At 67.0% G+C, this 12135-nt stretch overlaps 3 protein-coding genes across 3 annotated transcripts; 1 reads left to right on the top strand and 2 right to left on the bottom strand.

The window, feature by feature from the left end:
• Window positions 1-1628: 1628 nt before the first annotated feature.
• Window positions 1629-4681, top strand: RAB3A (RAB3A, member RAS oncogene family). The gene is given in 6 exon segments (XM_040537593.1): window positions 1629-1733; window positions 3164-3391; window positions 3509-3627; window positions 3770-3894; window positions 4356-4519; window positions 4521-4681. Coding segments are annotated over 5 exon segments (663 nt in total). The 5' UTR covers window positions 1629-1733; the 3' UTR covers window positions 4548-4681.
• Window positions 4682-5630: 949 nt separating this feature from the next.
• MPV17L2 (MPV17 mitochondrial inner membrane protein like 2) lies at window positions 5631-9559 on the bottom strand. Its single transcript, XM_040537590.1, has 6 exons — window positions 9340-9559; window positions 7435-7602; window positions 7057-7227; window positions 6864-6940; window positions 6637-6765; window positions 5631-6547 (listed from the first exon to the last, which is right to left on the bottom strand). The coding sequence occupies exons 1-6, from the start codon at window positions 9539-9541 to the stop codon at window positions 6482-6484; spliced, it is 813 nt and encodes a 270-aa protein (XP_040393524.1). The 5' UTR covers window positions 9542-9559; the 3' UTR covers window positions 5631-6481.
• Window positions 9560-9647: 88 nt separating this feature from the next.
• On the bottom strand, window positions 9648-11981 carry IFI30 (IFI30 lysosomal thiol reductase). Its single transcript, XM_040537592.1, has 7 exons — window positions 11521-11981; window positions 10602-10781; window positions 10450-10524; window positions 10269-10364; window positions 10036-10188; window positions 9875-9943; window positions 9648-9786 (listed from the first exon to the last, which is right to left on the bottom strand). The coding sequence occupies exons 1-7, from the start codon at window positions 11644-11646 to the stop codon at window positions 9721-9723; spliced, it is 765 nt and encodes a 254-aa protein (XP_040393526.1). The 5' UTR covers window positions 11647-11981; the 3' UTR covers window positions 9648-9720.
• Window positions 11982-12135: the final 154 nt, after the last annotated feature.

Consider the following 12135-nt stretch of genomic DNA (forward strand, 5'->3'; position numbering starts at 1 on the left):
ACTCCTTTTTTCGCTGTGCTTCCACGGGAGCTCTGGCTGCGCTGGTGCTTGGCGTCTAGGCCCTGTGGTCGGGCAGCACCCTGGGGCCTCCATCCCCAGGGACCAGCGTGGTTGGTGGCCCCATTGCCTGCCAGGCCCCGGGGAGGGCCCTGCTCTTGTGTTTGAACAAAAGCGAGCTCCTCCCTGGAAATGTCGATCCATCACTGGCAAACACAACCGGCTAAGGTAAATATTTAATCGCCGGCTTGGCGCGGCGCGGAGCCTGTTCCCTGCTCTTCCGCATTGCTCCCGAGGGTGATTTATCTGCAAACACGTCCCCACCCACGGCACTGCCCTCCTGCCCGGCCCTGCTGCGTGGGGCCCTGCCAGCCCTCACCCCAGTGCAGCAGGGGGGTCCCCACTGCCCCCCCTGCCCTCCCCACACCCCAAATCCCCCCTTTGATAGCGGGGCCACGGCGAGGGGCCGCGATGGGAAGGAAACGTCAGGTTTCTGGGGCTCGGCTGGGAGCGACGGGTGCCACAGGGGCTGGCGGGTGGCTCTGCGCCATCCCTGCTCGGCAGGCAGGTGCTCGGCGGCCCCGCAGCCCTGCTGATGGAGTGGGGCTGTGACCGTCAGCCCCACAGGGACCAGGTACACCGTACAGCGCCCAGCTCCAGCAAGCTGGGAGCTGGGAGGATGTCAGCCAAAAAAAAAACCCTTCACTGAGGCGACGCCGTGCCAAGGAGGGCGGTGGTGCTGCCTGCGGGCTGTCAGAGCGTCCCCGCCATGGGTGCTGCCGCCGGGCGCCCAGCACCCAACTGGATGGTGCCCTCCAGCGGCTGGCAGGCTGCAGCCCGGGGTGTCAGGCTCGGGCATCCCGCAGGCCCCACACACACACATCCCGCTCCTCGGGGCTCGGTGCGGTGCCCGGCTCCGCCATCCCGCAGGCTCCTTGGGGCTGCGCCGGCACCTGAGGGGTGAGGGAGAGGAGGCGGCTGGGCGCGCCATGCCCGATGTGTGTTTGTGGGGTGGTGACGAGGGGCACGGACGGCCTCGGAGGAGGCTGTGGGGTCGAGGCTGGGGTTGTGCAGCCCTGGGGAGGGCCGTGTCCCGGTGAGCCCCGCGCCCCCGCCATCTGCTGCGCCGCCTAATCCCGCCGAGCGCCTCAGGGGGCGAGGGAGGACGCGGGGCCGCCATGGCCGCCCACCTGCGGCCCACCTCAGGGCCTCGCCTCACGGCCCGCGAGGACTGGGGGCACGGGGCCTGAGGGACGGGAAACCACCCTGGCGGCCCTCAGTCGGGACAGGGAGCCATATCGCGACAGGGGGGGCACTGTGACAGATTGTCCCCCCCCTTCGACAGGGAATAACCCCTCCCGCCTCCCCCCCCCCCCCCCCCACAGGTGCACATGGTACGTTCCGCCCCCCACCCGCTGCGCAGCCGGGCCGCACCACCGCGAGCCGCGAGGGGGGGGGGGGGCGCACACCGGGAGAGGAGGGGGGGGGGCGGGGAGGGAGGAGGCGAGGGGCGTCTCCCCCCCGCCCCTCCGCTCTGGGCACGGGCCGGCCGTCAATCAACGCCGAATCGGCGCCGAATCAGCTGGAGCCGGGGGGCTCGTTTGCATACAAGGCCCCGCCCACCCCCCCGCCCCCCCTCCTCCCGCTGCTGACGTCAGCGGGGCTCTGCAAGCGGCGGGGCGGCGCGCGCCGCTGCTGCAGTTCTGCGGGAGGCGCGGCGCGAGCGCGGGCTGGAGGTGAGCGCGCGCCCCCGCGCCCCCCCCCCCCCCCCCCCCCCACTTTAATCCTACCCCTCCCCCACTGCCGACCACCCCCCCCTCCGCCCCCCCAACCCATTCCCGGTTCCGCGCACCGGGGCCGGGAGGGGCCGCCGGGGATTGCACCGGGCCGGTTGGGGCTGGGGGGGGGGGGCAGGGGGGGGGGGGCAGGGGGAGGGCGTTGCACGCCAGCTGGCGGGGATTGCAACTGCAGCGAGGGGGGGGGGGTTGCAACGAGGTGGGGGGGTTGGAATGAGAGAGGGGGGATTTGCAGTAAGGGGGGGGGTTTGCAATGAGGGAGGGGGGATTTGCAATGGGGGGGGTGTTTGCAATAAGGGGGGGGTTAGCAGCGGGGGGGTGAAATGAGGGGGGAGTTTGGAATGGGGGGGGTATTTGCAGCGAGGGAGGAGGATTTGCAGCGAGGGAGGGGGTCGCAATGAGGGTGGGGGGGGTTGCAGCGAGGGGGGGGGGTTGCAATGAGGTGGGGGGGTTGGAATTAGGGAGGGGGATTTGCAGCAAGAGGGGGGCGGCGTTGCAATGGGGAGGGGGGTATTTGCAGTGAGGGAGGGGGGGGGGTTGCAGCAAGGATGGGGGAATTGCAGTGATGGGGGGGGACGTCTCTCAGTGCCCCCACCATTGCAGAAGGCCACGGTGTAGGGTGGGCACCCGGGGGTGCATGGGGAGGGGCAGGGCAGTGCTGTCCTCCCCCCCCCCCCCCCCCCCGCCCCGGTATACCCTTCCCGCTGACAGCACCGTGCACCCAGCCCCCCACCCCGCCGGCATGCCCCTGCATCCCGCAGCACCCAGCAGCACCCAGCATCCCGCAGCACCCTGCTGCACCTGCGCCCACCCCCGCGCAGCACCTTGCACCCACCCCCGTGCAGCACCCACCCGGCGCAGCCTGCGGGGGCACCGCCGCGGGTGCCATTTTGCAGAGGAGACGCAGGAACGGCCGCGGATCTGCACCCCCGCGGGGGGTCAGGACCCCCACCCTCCCCGACCACCCGTACACCGGGGCAGCGCGCCCGGTGGCACTGCGGGGACGGGTGGCAGCAGGGACGGCGAGGCGGTGGTGGCCCTGTCCCCGCGTGCGCCGTGCCACCGCGGCTGATGTGAAGCGGTGCCGAAGCCCCGGTGACATCGGGGGTGTTGGTTATCCCCGGGGGGGTGTTGGTTATCCCCGGGGGGGTGTTGGTTATCCCGGGGGGGTGTTGGTTATCCCGGGGGGTGTTGGTTATCCCGGGGGGTGTTGGTTATCCCGGGGGTGCTGGTGCCGCCAGAGATGTTGGTTATCCTGGAGATGCCGATGCCACCGGTGATGCCGGTGCCACCGGGGACGTTGTCCCCGCCGGTGTCCCCCGCGGAGGCGCCCGGCTCACGGCGCCGTCGCCACCTCCCCCGCCTTGCAGATGGCGTCCGCTACCGACTCCCGCTATGGGCAGAAGGAGTCCTCGGACCAGAACTTCGACTACATGTTCAAGATCCTCATCATCGGCAACAGCAGCGTGGGGAAGACCTCGTTCCTCTTCCGGTACGCCGACGACTCCTTCACGCCCGCCTTCGTCAGCACCGTCGGCATCGACTTCAAGGTCAAGACCATCTACCGGAACGACAAGCGCATCAAGCTGCAGATCTGGGTGAGCCCCGGCCCCGTTTCCAGGGATGGGGTCTTAGGGGGGATTTATGGGGTTGGGCTGCCCCCTTTTGGGGAGGGGATGCCGTCGGCGGGGGCTGATGCTCCCCGCGTGCCGCAGGACACGGCCGGGCAGGAGCGGTACCGCACCATCACCACCGCCTACTACCGCGGGGCCATGGGCTTCATCCTGATGTACGACATCACCAACGAGGAGTCCTTCAACGCCGTGCAGGACTGGTGAGCCCCCCCGACACCGTGCTCGGGTCCCCCCCCTACCCCGTGCCATTGTCCTATATCCTCCCCCTCCCCCCCCTCCCCATCCCTTTGTGCCCCTTTTTATTTTAATTTTCATTTTTTTCGTCCCTCCGCGCCCCCGAAGGTCGACCCAGATCAAGACGTACTCGTGGGACAACGCGCAGGTCCTGCTGGTGGGGAACAAGTGTGACATGGAGGACGAGCGCGTGGTGTCGGCGGAGAAGGGCCGCCAGCTCGCCGAGCACCTGGGTGAGTGCCCCGGGGGGGGGCCCCCGTCGCCACCTGCAATTCATTAAAATTCCGGGCTCGGCGCGATAACGCTGCTTAAATTGCGAACGGTGGCTCTGCACCAAAAAATAAATATATATATTATGGCAATATCCAGAAAAAAAATGGTGTTGTGGCACCGTGAACGCCTGCTTTGGGTCAGTTTTGGGGATCGTAACCCCGCTGCGCCCTGGGAGGGGTGGGCTTGGGGTGGATTCGGCCCTGCTCCGAGCAGGCTGAGCCCCAGCATCGGTGAATATTTAATGGGAGGAAGAGGAGGGGGAGCAGAGAAACGGCCACTGGCAGCGGGTGGAGAGCAGAGAAACGGCCCCGGTGCTCGCTGGTGGGAGGCGGCGAGCATCACCGGGGCCGTAGCGGGGGTCCCCGGCCGCACCCCACCCCCCCCCCCCCCAATGTCATTAACCCCTCCCCCCCATCTCCAGGCTTCGAGTTCTTCGAGGCCAGCGCCAAGGACAACATCAACGTCAAGCAGACCTTCGAGCGGCTGGTGGACATCATCTGCGAGAAGATGTCGGAGTCGCTGGACACGGCCGACCCCGCCGTCACCGGCGCCAAGCAGGGCCCCCAGCTGACGGACCAGCAGGCCCCCCCCGCACCAGGACTGTGCCTGCTAGGGCCCCCCCACCACCACCCCGGTCGGTGCACGTGTGTCCCCCCCTCCCCAGCACCTCCTTTTTTTTCCCCCCAGGGGGGGCTTTTTGCTGCTGATACCTCGCAGGCTCCCAAAGGGTTGGAGCCTGCCCTTTTCCCACCCTCCCCGTCAATTAGGCTGTGCCCCCCCCCCCCCCTTTTCCCCATTATTTATTTTTAAGCCTGGGATGGTAGGAGGAAACTCGCCCCCTTCTAATTGCTCTCCAAGCCCAAATCGCTCAGAAAAACCTTTTTTTTTTTTTTTTTTTTTTTTTGCCGTTTTGCTTGCGGGGTGATGGGGAGGGGGGGGCCGGGACCCGACACCCCCGTCCCCGTAGCGGGGGCAGCGCCTGCCCGAAGAGCCCCCCCCGGGGTCTTTTCGCTGCCCGGCGCCCCCTCCCCAGCTGGCTGGCTGCTCCCCACCTCCTGCCCATTTGTATAAACAGACGCTAATTTACGCCCCCCCCCCCCCCGCCCCTCCCCCCCCCCCCCCCCCCCCCCCCCGCTGTCTTCCTCCCTGTACATAGGACGGCGTCCCTGTAAATAGCCGTAGGACGTGGCGCTGTGTGCGTGCCCCCGCTGTGCCGTGCCCGTGTCGGTGCGTTCCCTTCTCCTCGGTGTGGTTACCTTGTGAGCAGCACTTCTCAAGCTCTTTAATTTAAAGGTTCCAGGAGCAAGCAAGGGGCCGGCGGAGCTGTAGCACAGACCAAGCCCCGTGGACCCCCCCCCCCAAAAAAAAAACCCCCCCCGGCTCGGGGAGAGGGGCGAGCATCACGACCGCTGCAGCGCGCTCGGCTCCTTGCGTGGTCATATAGTAACGTGCTTCTGTGGAGACTGTGAATAAGTGGATATTCCTCGAGCAATGACCGACCCCCGAGGTCTTGCTTCCCTCTATTTATTTTTTCCCGGAGCGCTGTGTCTTTATTTTACAGGTTCCCCCCCCCCCCCAACACACACACTGCGGTACCGTGGTCCTCCCCTTCCCCTTTTCCTATTTTTTGTGAAGTTTACTGATGGAAGAGTTAACACTGTACTGTACAAATGTCAAAAAAAAAGTGTCAAAAGGGTACAATTTCCTAAAAATCACTGTATTAAAAGAAATGGTGTGAAGAAATAAAGCGATGCTGATCACCAGGCGCTCCGGGTCGTTTGGGGGGGGGGGGGGGAGGATTAGGCGTGGGGGGGCACCGTGCTGGGGGCAATTTCAAGCTGAGGAGGAAAATTACCTGGTTTTACAATTAGCATTCTGCTAATTTCCCCCTCCGGTGCCCTGCAGGGGGAGGGATGAGGCTGGAGCTGTACGGAAGGCACCTTTCAGGTGTTAGAAAATGAGATTTTTAGGCACTGGAGGCTGAAAATAAATGGGGTCCCTGGTGGGGGGGGGGGGGACGATTGTGCCTGGGGAGCTGCGAGGGGCAAGGACAGGACTTTGTGCTGCGGCACCCAGGATGATTTGGTTGCAGGTGCCACCGGCAGTGGGAACTGCCCCCCAACTCCTCAGTTTTGGCTCTGCCCCTGTCAAATACGCCCGAAACCAGAACAAATTTCATAATCACAGCTTGGGGGGGCTCCGCCAGGGCTCCTGGTGAGGGGAGCGCAGGAGGGGACAAGGGGCCGGAGACGCTGGGACTGTCCCCCCGGTGCTGAGCGCTGCTCCCCTACCCCGTTTGTTAAGTACGGCCCCCTAATTGCAATCAGTAAATGAGCTAATCAGCGAGATCTGCGCAGGCTGCAGCAGCCCCTGGCTGTGGCTGTCACCAGCGATGGCTCCCAGGCCCTGCGCTGAGCTGCAGCCGTGCCCGCCACGGGGCCGGATCCTGCCCGACCTCGCGGCGGTGCTGGCTGCCCAGAGACCCCAGCAGCATGGGCAAGAGCTTCTGAAGACATCGCCGTCTTCAGGAGCAGCTTCTCCACGCTGCTACATCCCAGCGCCGCGCTGCCTCCCGCGCTGCGCCTCCTGCTCCGTGCTCAGCGCTGGTTTGGGCTAAAAAAATCCAAAAAAAAAAAAAAAAGGGGCTCGCGGGCTGCAATCCGGGCCGTGGCTCGCGCGGGGCGACCGGGGCCGGAGCTCACCCTGTGCTTGAGGTAGGAGAGGTAGGTGTCCCAGCCCAGCGTCACCACGTTGACATAAACCACCCGGTATTTGGGGGGGACGTAGAGGAAATTGAGGAGCTGCGCCGCCGGCCACACGCACCAGTCAGCCTGCGGGGCGGGGGGGGGGGAAAACAGAGCCACCAGCTGCCCCCAGGGGAGCCGGGCACCCCGAGGGGCTCGGGGACGAGCCGAAGGGACGGGTTTACCTTGTAGAACTCCCAGAACTTCTCCTTGAGCTCCTCCCAGCTCGCCTCCAGGCTCTGGCCCTCCAGCGTGCCCATGCCTGCGGGAGAGGCGGCGTCAGCAGCGCCCACGCGGATTTCGGGTGGCCGAGGACTGGTGTCACCATCAGGATGGGTGTCACCACCGTGGTGGGCGTCACCCCCCGTTGTAGCCCACCTAGGAAGTACCAGGCACCCAGCGCGGGCGATGCCACCAGCTGGTCGATGAGGACTTTCTTCAGCACCGTCCTCAGCCCCCGCACGCCCCGTGCCGGGAAGGTGGCGTCCAGCCAGAGGTACCAGAAGTGCATCAGCGGCCCCATGCTGCAGCCCACGGCGAACATGCGCCCTGCGAGGCGACAACCCCCCCCCCACCACCCCTGCATTATTGATGCGGCCCCGTAACGGGATCCGGCCCCCGGGGACCCACGGAGCGGCCACGATCCCAACCCCAGCGATGCAGGGCAGGAATTAAGCCAGGTTTTTGGGAGCAGGATGGCTTCTCCCCCCCCCCCCGCCCCAGCTCCCCCCATTGTCCCCCCGGCTTTGTCACCACCTGTGCGTGCCGCCTGGCGCTGGCCCTCGGGGTCGCGGCGCAGCTGCCATGCCTGCTGCAGCGTGTCGCCGGCGGCCAGCAGCGTGCCGCAGCTCGCCGTGTTGGTCAGCAGCAGCAGGCGGCCGCGGAAGAGGGGCTGCAGCAGCCGGCGGCCCCACGCCAGCATCCCTGGGGGGGAGGAGGGGGGGGGGGGGGTTAACGGGTGGCGGTGCCCACGGCGGGGGGGGGGGGACATGGGGACAGACCCACGGCTGTGGCACGGCTCGCCCCCCGCCCAGCTCTTCAGTCCTGTATGGCCCAGTGCTCCCAGTTAGCCCAGTGGCTGACCCAGGTAACCCTGCTGGACACCCCCTCTGCTGCCCAGTCTCCCCCAGTTACACTATGGACCCCTCCAGTACGCCCCAGTTAGCCACAAGGTGCTGCCCAGTCCTCCCCCGTTGGCCCCCCAGTCTGCCATTACCCCTGCAGGGCCACCCCCAGCCACACCAGTGCCCCCCAGTCACCCTGTGCCCCCCCCTTTACCCCTTAGATACTCCCCCAGTTGCCCAATTACCCCTAGCCCCCCCCAATCACCCCTAATGTACCCCCCCAGTCCCATCCAGTTAGCCATGCTGTGCCCCCCAGTCACCCCTGTGCCCCCCAGTTCCCACTGGGAGCCCTCCCAGTCCTCCTTCAGTCCCCCCCGGACCCCTCCCAGTTATATCCATGCCCCCCAGTCACCCCCCTCCACATCTCCCAGTTACCTCAGTCCCTCCCAGTAACCCCATATGGAACCCCCCAGTCTCCCCCAGTTACCCCTGTGCCCCCCCAGTTCCCACTGGGAGCCCTCCCAGTCCTCCTTCAGTCCCCCCCGGAACCCTCCCAGTTATACCCATGCCCCCAGTCACCCCCCCCATCTCCTAGTTACCCCAGTCTCTCCCAGTAACACCATATGGAACCCCCCAGTCCCCCCAGTTACCCCTGTACCCCCCAGTTCCCACTGGGAGCCCTCCCGGTCCTCCTTCAGCCCCACGTCCCCCCCCGGATGCCGCCCCAGTTATATCCGTGCCCCCAGTCACCCCCCTCCACATCTCCCAGTTACCTCAGTCCCTCCCAGTAACCCCATATGGAACCACCCAGTCTCCCCCAGTCACCCCTGTGCCCCCCCCAGTTCCCACTGGGAGCCCTCCCAGTCCTCCTTCAGTCCCCCCCGGACCCCTCCCAGTTATATCCATGCCCCCCAGTCACCCCCCTCCACATCTCCCAGTTACCTCAGTCCCTCCCAGTAACCCCATATGGAACCACCCAGTCTCCCCCAGTCACCCCTGTGCCCCCCCGTTCCCACTGGGAGCCTTCCCAGTCCTCCTTCAGTCCCCCCCGGAACCCTCCCAGTTATACCCATGCCCCCAGTCACCCCCCCCATCTCCTAGTTACCCCAGTCTCTCCCAGTAACACCATATGGAACCCCCCAGTCCCCCCAGTTACCCCTGTACCCCCCAGTTCCCACTGGGAGCCCTCCCGGTCCTCCTTCAGCCCCACGTCCCCCCCCGGATGCCGCCCCAGTTATATCCGTGCCCCCAGTCACCCCCCTCCCCACCTCCCAGTTACCCCAGTCCCTCCCAGTATCCCCATATGGAACCCCCCAGTCTCCCCCAGTTACCCCTGTACCCCCCAGTTCCCACTGGGAGCCCTTCCAGACCTCCTTCAGCCCCACCCCGGAACCCCTCGAGCCCCTCCCAGTTATATCCGTGCTCCCAGTCACGCCCTCCCCATCTCCCAGTTACCCCAGTCCCTCCCAGTAACTCCATATGGAACCCTCCAGCCCTCCCAGTTCCCCCTGTGCACCCCAGTTCCCCATGGGGTGCCCCCCCCAGGCCCCCGTGCTCCCCCAGTGCCCCCCAGTTCCGCCCCCCCCTCCCCGCTCACCGCCTCGAGTTCCGCCGCCCGCCCACGGAGAGGGGGGAGCGCGTCCAGGTACGGACAACTTCCGCTTCCGGCGGCCGCCATAACACGTACGGGGCACAGGGGGCCGCCATGATACGTACAGAGAAGCACGGGCGGCCGCCATGACACGTACAGAAGCACTGGAGGCCGCCATGACACGTACAGGGGAGCCGGCGGCCGCCATGACACGTAGCGAGGCTGAACTCCCCAGTGGCCCCGTGTTGTCCCCAAGGCCTCGTCCCCAGCCCCCAGCCCCTTCCCCGTCCAACACATCACTCCGGAGGCTTTTCTCGTTCCACAACACATTTCTCTTTATTCCCTGCACACGTCTCGGCGCTCCCAGCCGCCCACATCCGCCGTGTCTCAGTGCTTGCAGACCGCCCTGGGCTTCGGTGCCGCGGTGCTCTGACAGCCCTCGGGCTTCTCTCCCTGCCACAGAGCAGCGAGTAGTGCCAGCAGGGCGGGGGGCACGTCCCCACAGCCCACCCCCCCCGGCACCCCCGTGTCCCCGTCCCACCTGGTAGAGCTGGCACACCAGCCTCAGCAGCGAGCGCTGCGCCTGCTCCTGCAGCTCGTCCGTGTGCTTCTGCAGGACACCGGGGCGGGGGGCTCAGTCATAAAGGGCTCCTCATGGACCCCCCCCCCCCCCCCCCAGCGCCCCCGAGCTCCCCCCCTTACCCCATTGATGACGATCCAGGGGACATATTGGTGCGGCGGGTCGAGCGCCTCCGTCAGCTGGGCGTTGCGGTGCATCAGCGCGGTCCCCAGGTCCCCTTGCACGCAGGCGGTGATGCGCCCCGCGTCCAGCTGCGGGGCGTAGACCTGCAGGCACTGCCGGGGTGGGGGCCACGGGGCGCGGGTCAGTGTGGCGGGGGCGGCCCCGTGGTGGGGGGACGGGGACAGGGACGTACGGCCTCCAGGTTTTTGGTGGCGGAGGTGCCCGACTCCATGCAGAAGATGACGGGGAAGTAGGTGGTGAAGTTCTCGGCCTCATGCATCAGGCAGGCCTGCGGGGACGGGGGGGCAGCGGTGAGGGTCCCCCCCCCCCGGTGCTCACAGCACCGGGATGAGGACGGGGACAGCGCGGCTCACCTGGATCATGTTGCCCAAACACTCCGCCGAGCCGTGCTGGCACTGGAACTGCCACTTGCCGCCGACCTTCTTCTCCTGCGGGACGAACCGGTCTGAGCGGGGCCGGCAGCACCAGCGGCATGGGCATGGCACGGGGCCGCGCCGGCTCCTACCTGCGCGTTGCCGTACGGCACCAGCGTGATGTTCATGGTCTCGCTGGGCAGCAGCAGCCAGGTGGTGAAGAGCTGCTCGATCACGAAGCCCCGGCATGCCGGGCACAAGCTCTCGTAGTAGAGGCTCACCTCCACGGGAGGAGCCGTGGGGTGCGAGAGGTTGGCGCAGCGGCTCTCAGCCTGCGTGCAGAAGGTTTTGGGGTACAGAGGGCTGCAACGGGGTGAGGCTGCAGCCGTCTGTGTGTGCATGGGATGGGGTAAAGCTGCTGGGATGGGGGCAAGTAGAGGCTGTGCTTGCAGCCCCTGGGGCTGGGAGGGAAGTGAGAGAGGCTGGGGGCCTCCTGCGGGTGCAGGATTACACGTGCCGCCGGCACACAGCACTGGGGCTTTCCACGGGAACTTCCCCAATGTATTTTGGGGAGAAGTGCAGCCAACGGGGCCAGGACTCGCCTGGGCAGAGCACAGCACCCACCGCCGGGTGGGCTGCAGCCCGTCCGGGCTCACGGGGTGCTGGCAGCCCCGCCATCGCAGGTCTCACCATCTGGCAATTCACGGCAGAATAAGCTGAAAAGCTGGTTCGTGCTGAAAAAGGAGAAGTGGCAACAAAGCGCGGGGATGGATCGAGGTCTGGCTGCAGCAGGACTCTTCCCCAGGGATGTCAGGGAGTGCCGCGGGGCCAGCTGGATGCGGGGACCCCGAGCATCCCTGCACCGTGCCAAAGGGATGCTCTGAGCCGGCTCAGGCACCGGGTACTGACACTACACAGCTGTGGTCCCGCACAACCCGGCCCCAGCCCCGCTCAGCACCAGCAGGTGCAGAGGCTCCCCTTCATGCCGTTTCGGTGCGACATGTCCCCCCGCACCGGGCTGTCACCGCAGCCGGGGGGTGGCAGCCCTGGCACCAGCCCCGTGGCTCTGACCTGGCAGGCGACGGCGATCTCCCGCGAGCTGCACCAGAGGTGGGCCGGGTAGTCACAGCCGGGCAGGGCCACCGCCAGCCCCGGGGCCAGCAGGGCCAGCAGGGCCAGCGGCAGCGCGGGGGCCATGGGGACGGCGGGGTGGCCGGGAGCCAGCGCAGAGGCGAGCCCATCCCCAGGAGGACTTTTAAAGCTCGGCTGCGCCCGCCTCCGCGCACCCTTCCTGCCCCGCTCACCCTCCTCCTCGTGACGCCGCCGCTGCTGACTCACGCGCGGGGCCACGGCTCCGTCCCCTCGTCCTTGCTGCCCCGCTGCATGTGCCAAGGGTCAGCGTCGCGGGGTGAGGGAGCAGACCCTGCACATTTGGGATTTGGGGTGCAGCCGCCCAGCCCAGCCCCGCTGGTGGTGTTGTTTCTCCATGCACGGGCCGGTTGCAACAGGTCACGGGCTGAAATTCAACCCCGAGCGGCGCGGCGGCTGCGGGGCTCGGCGTGTCCCAAGCAGCTGGGGGCAGCCCTGGCCCTGCTCTGAGCCCCCACCAAGCACCCCCAGCCCCACGGCTCCGCACCGGGAACGTGGGTGCTGCCCAAACCCGTCCCTGGGCTTGGTTTTGGGGGC

The sequence above is a fragment of the Cygnus olor genome, chromosome 26 (genome assembly GCF_009769625.2).
Source record: "Cygnus olor isolate bCygOlo1 chromosome 26, bCygOlo1.pri.v2, whole genome shotgun sequence".
NCBI classification, from domain to species: domain Eukaryota; kingdom Metazoa; phylum Chordata; class Aves; order Anseriformes; family Anatidae; genus Cygnus; species Cygnus olor.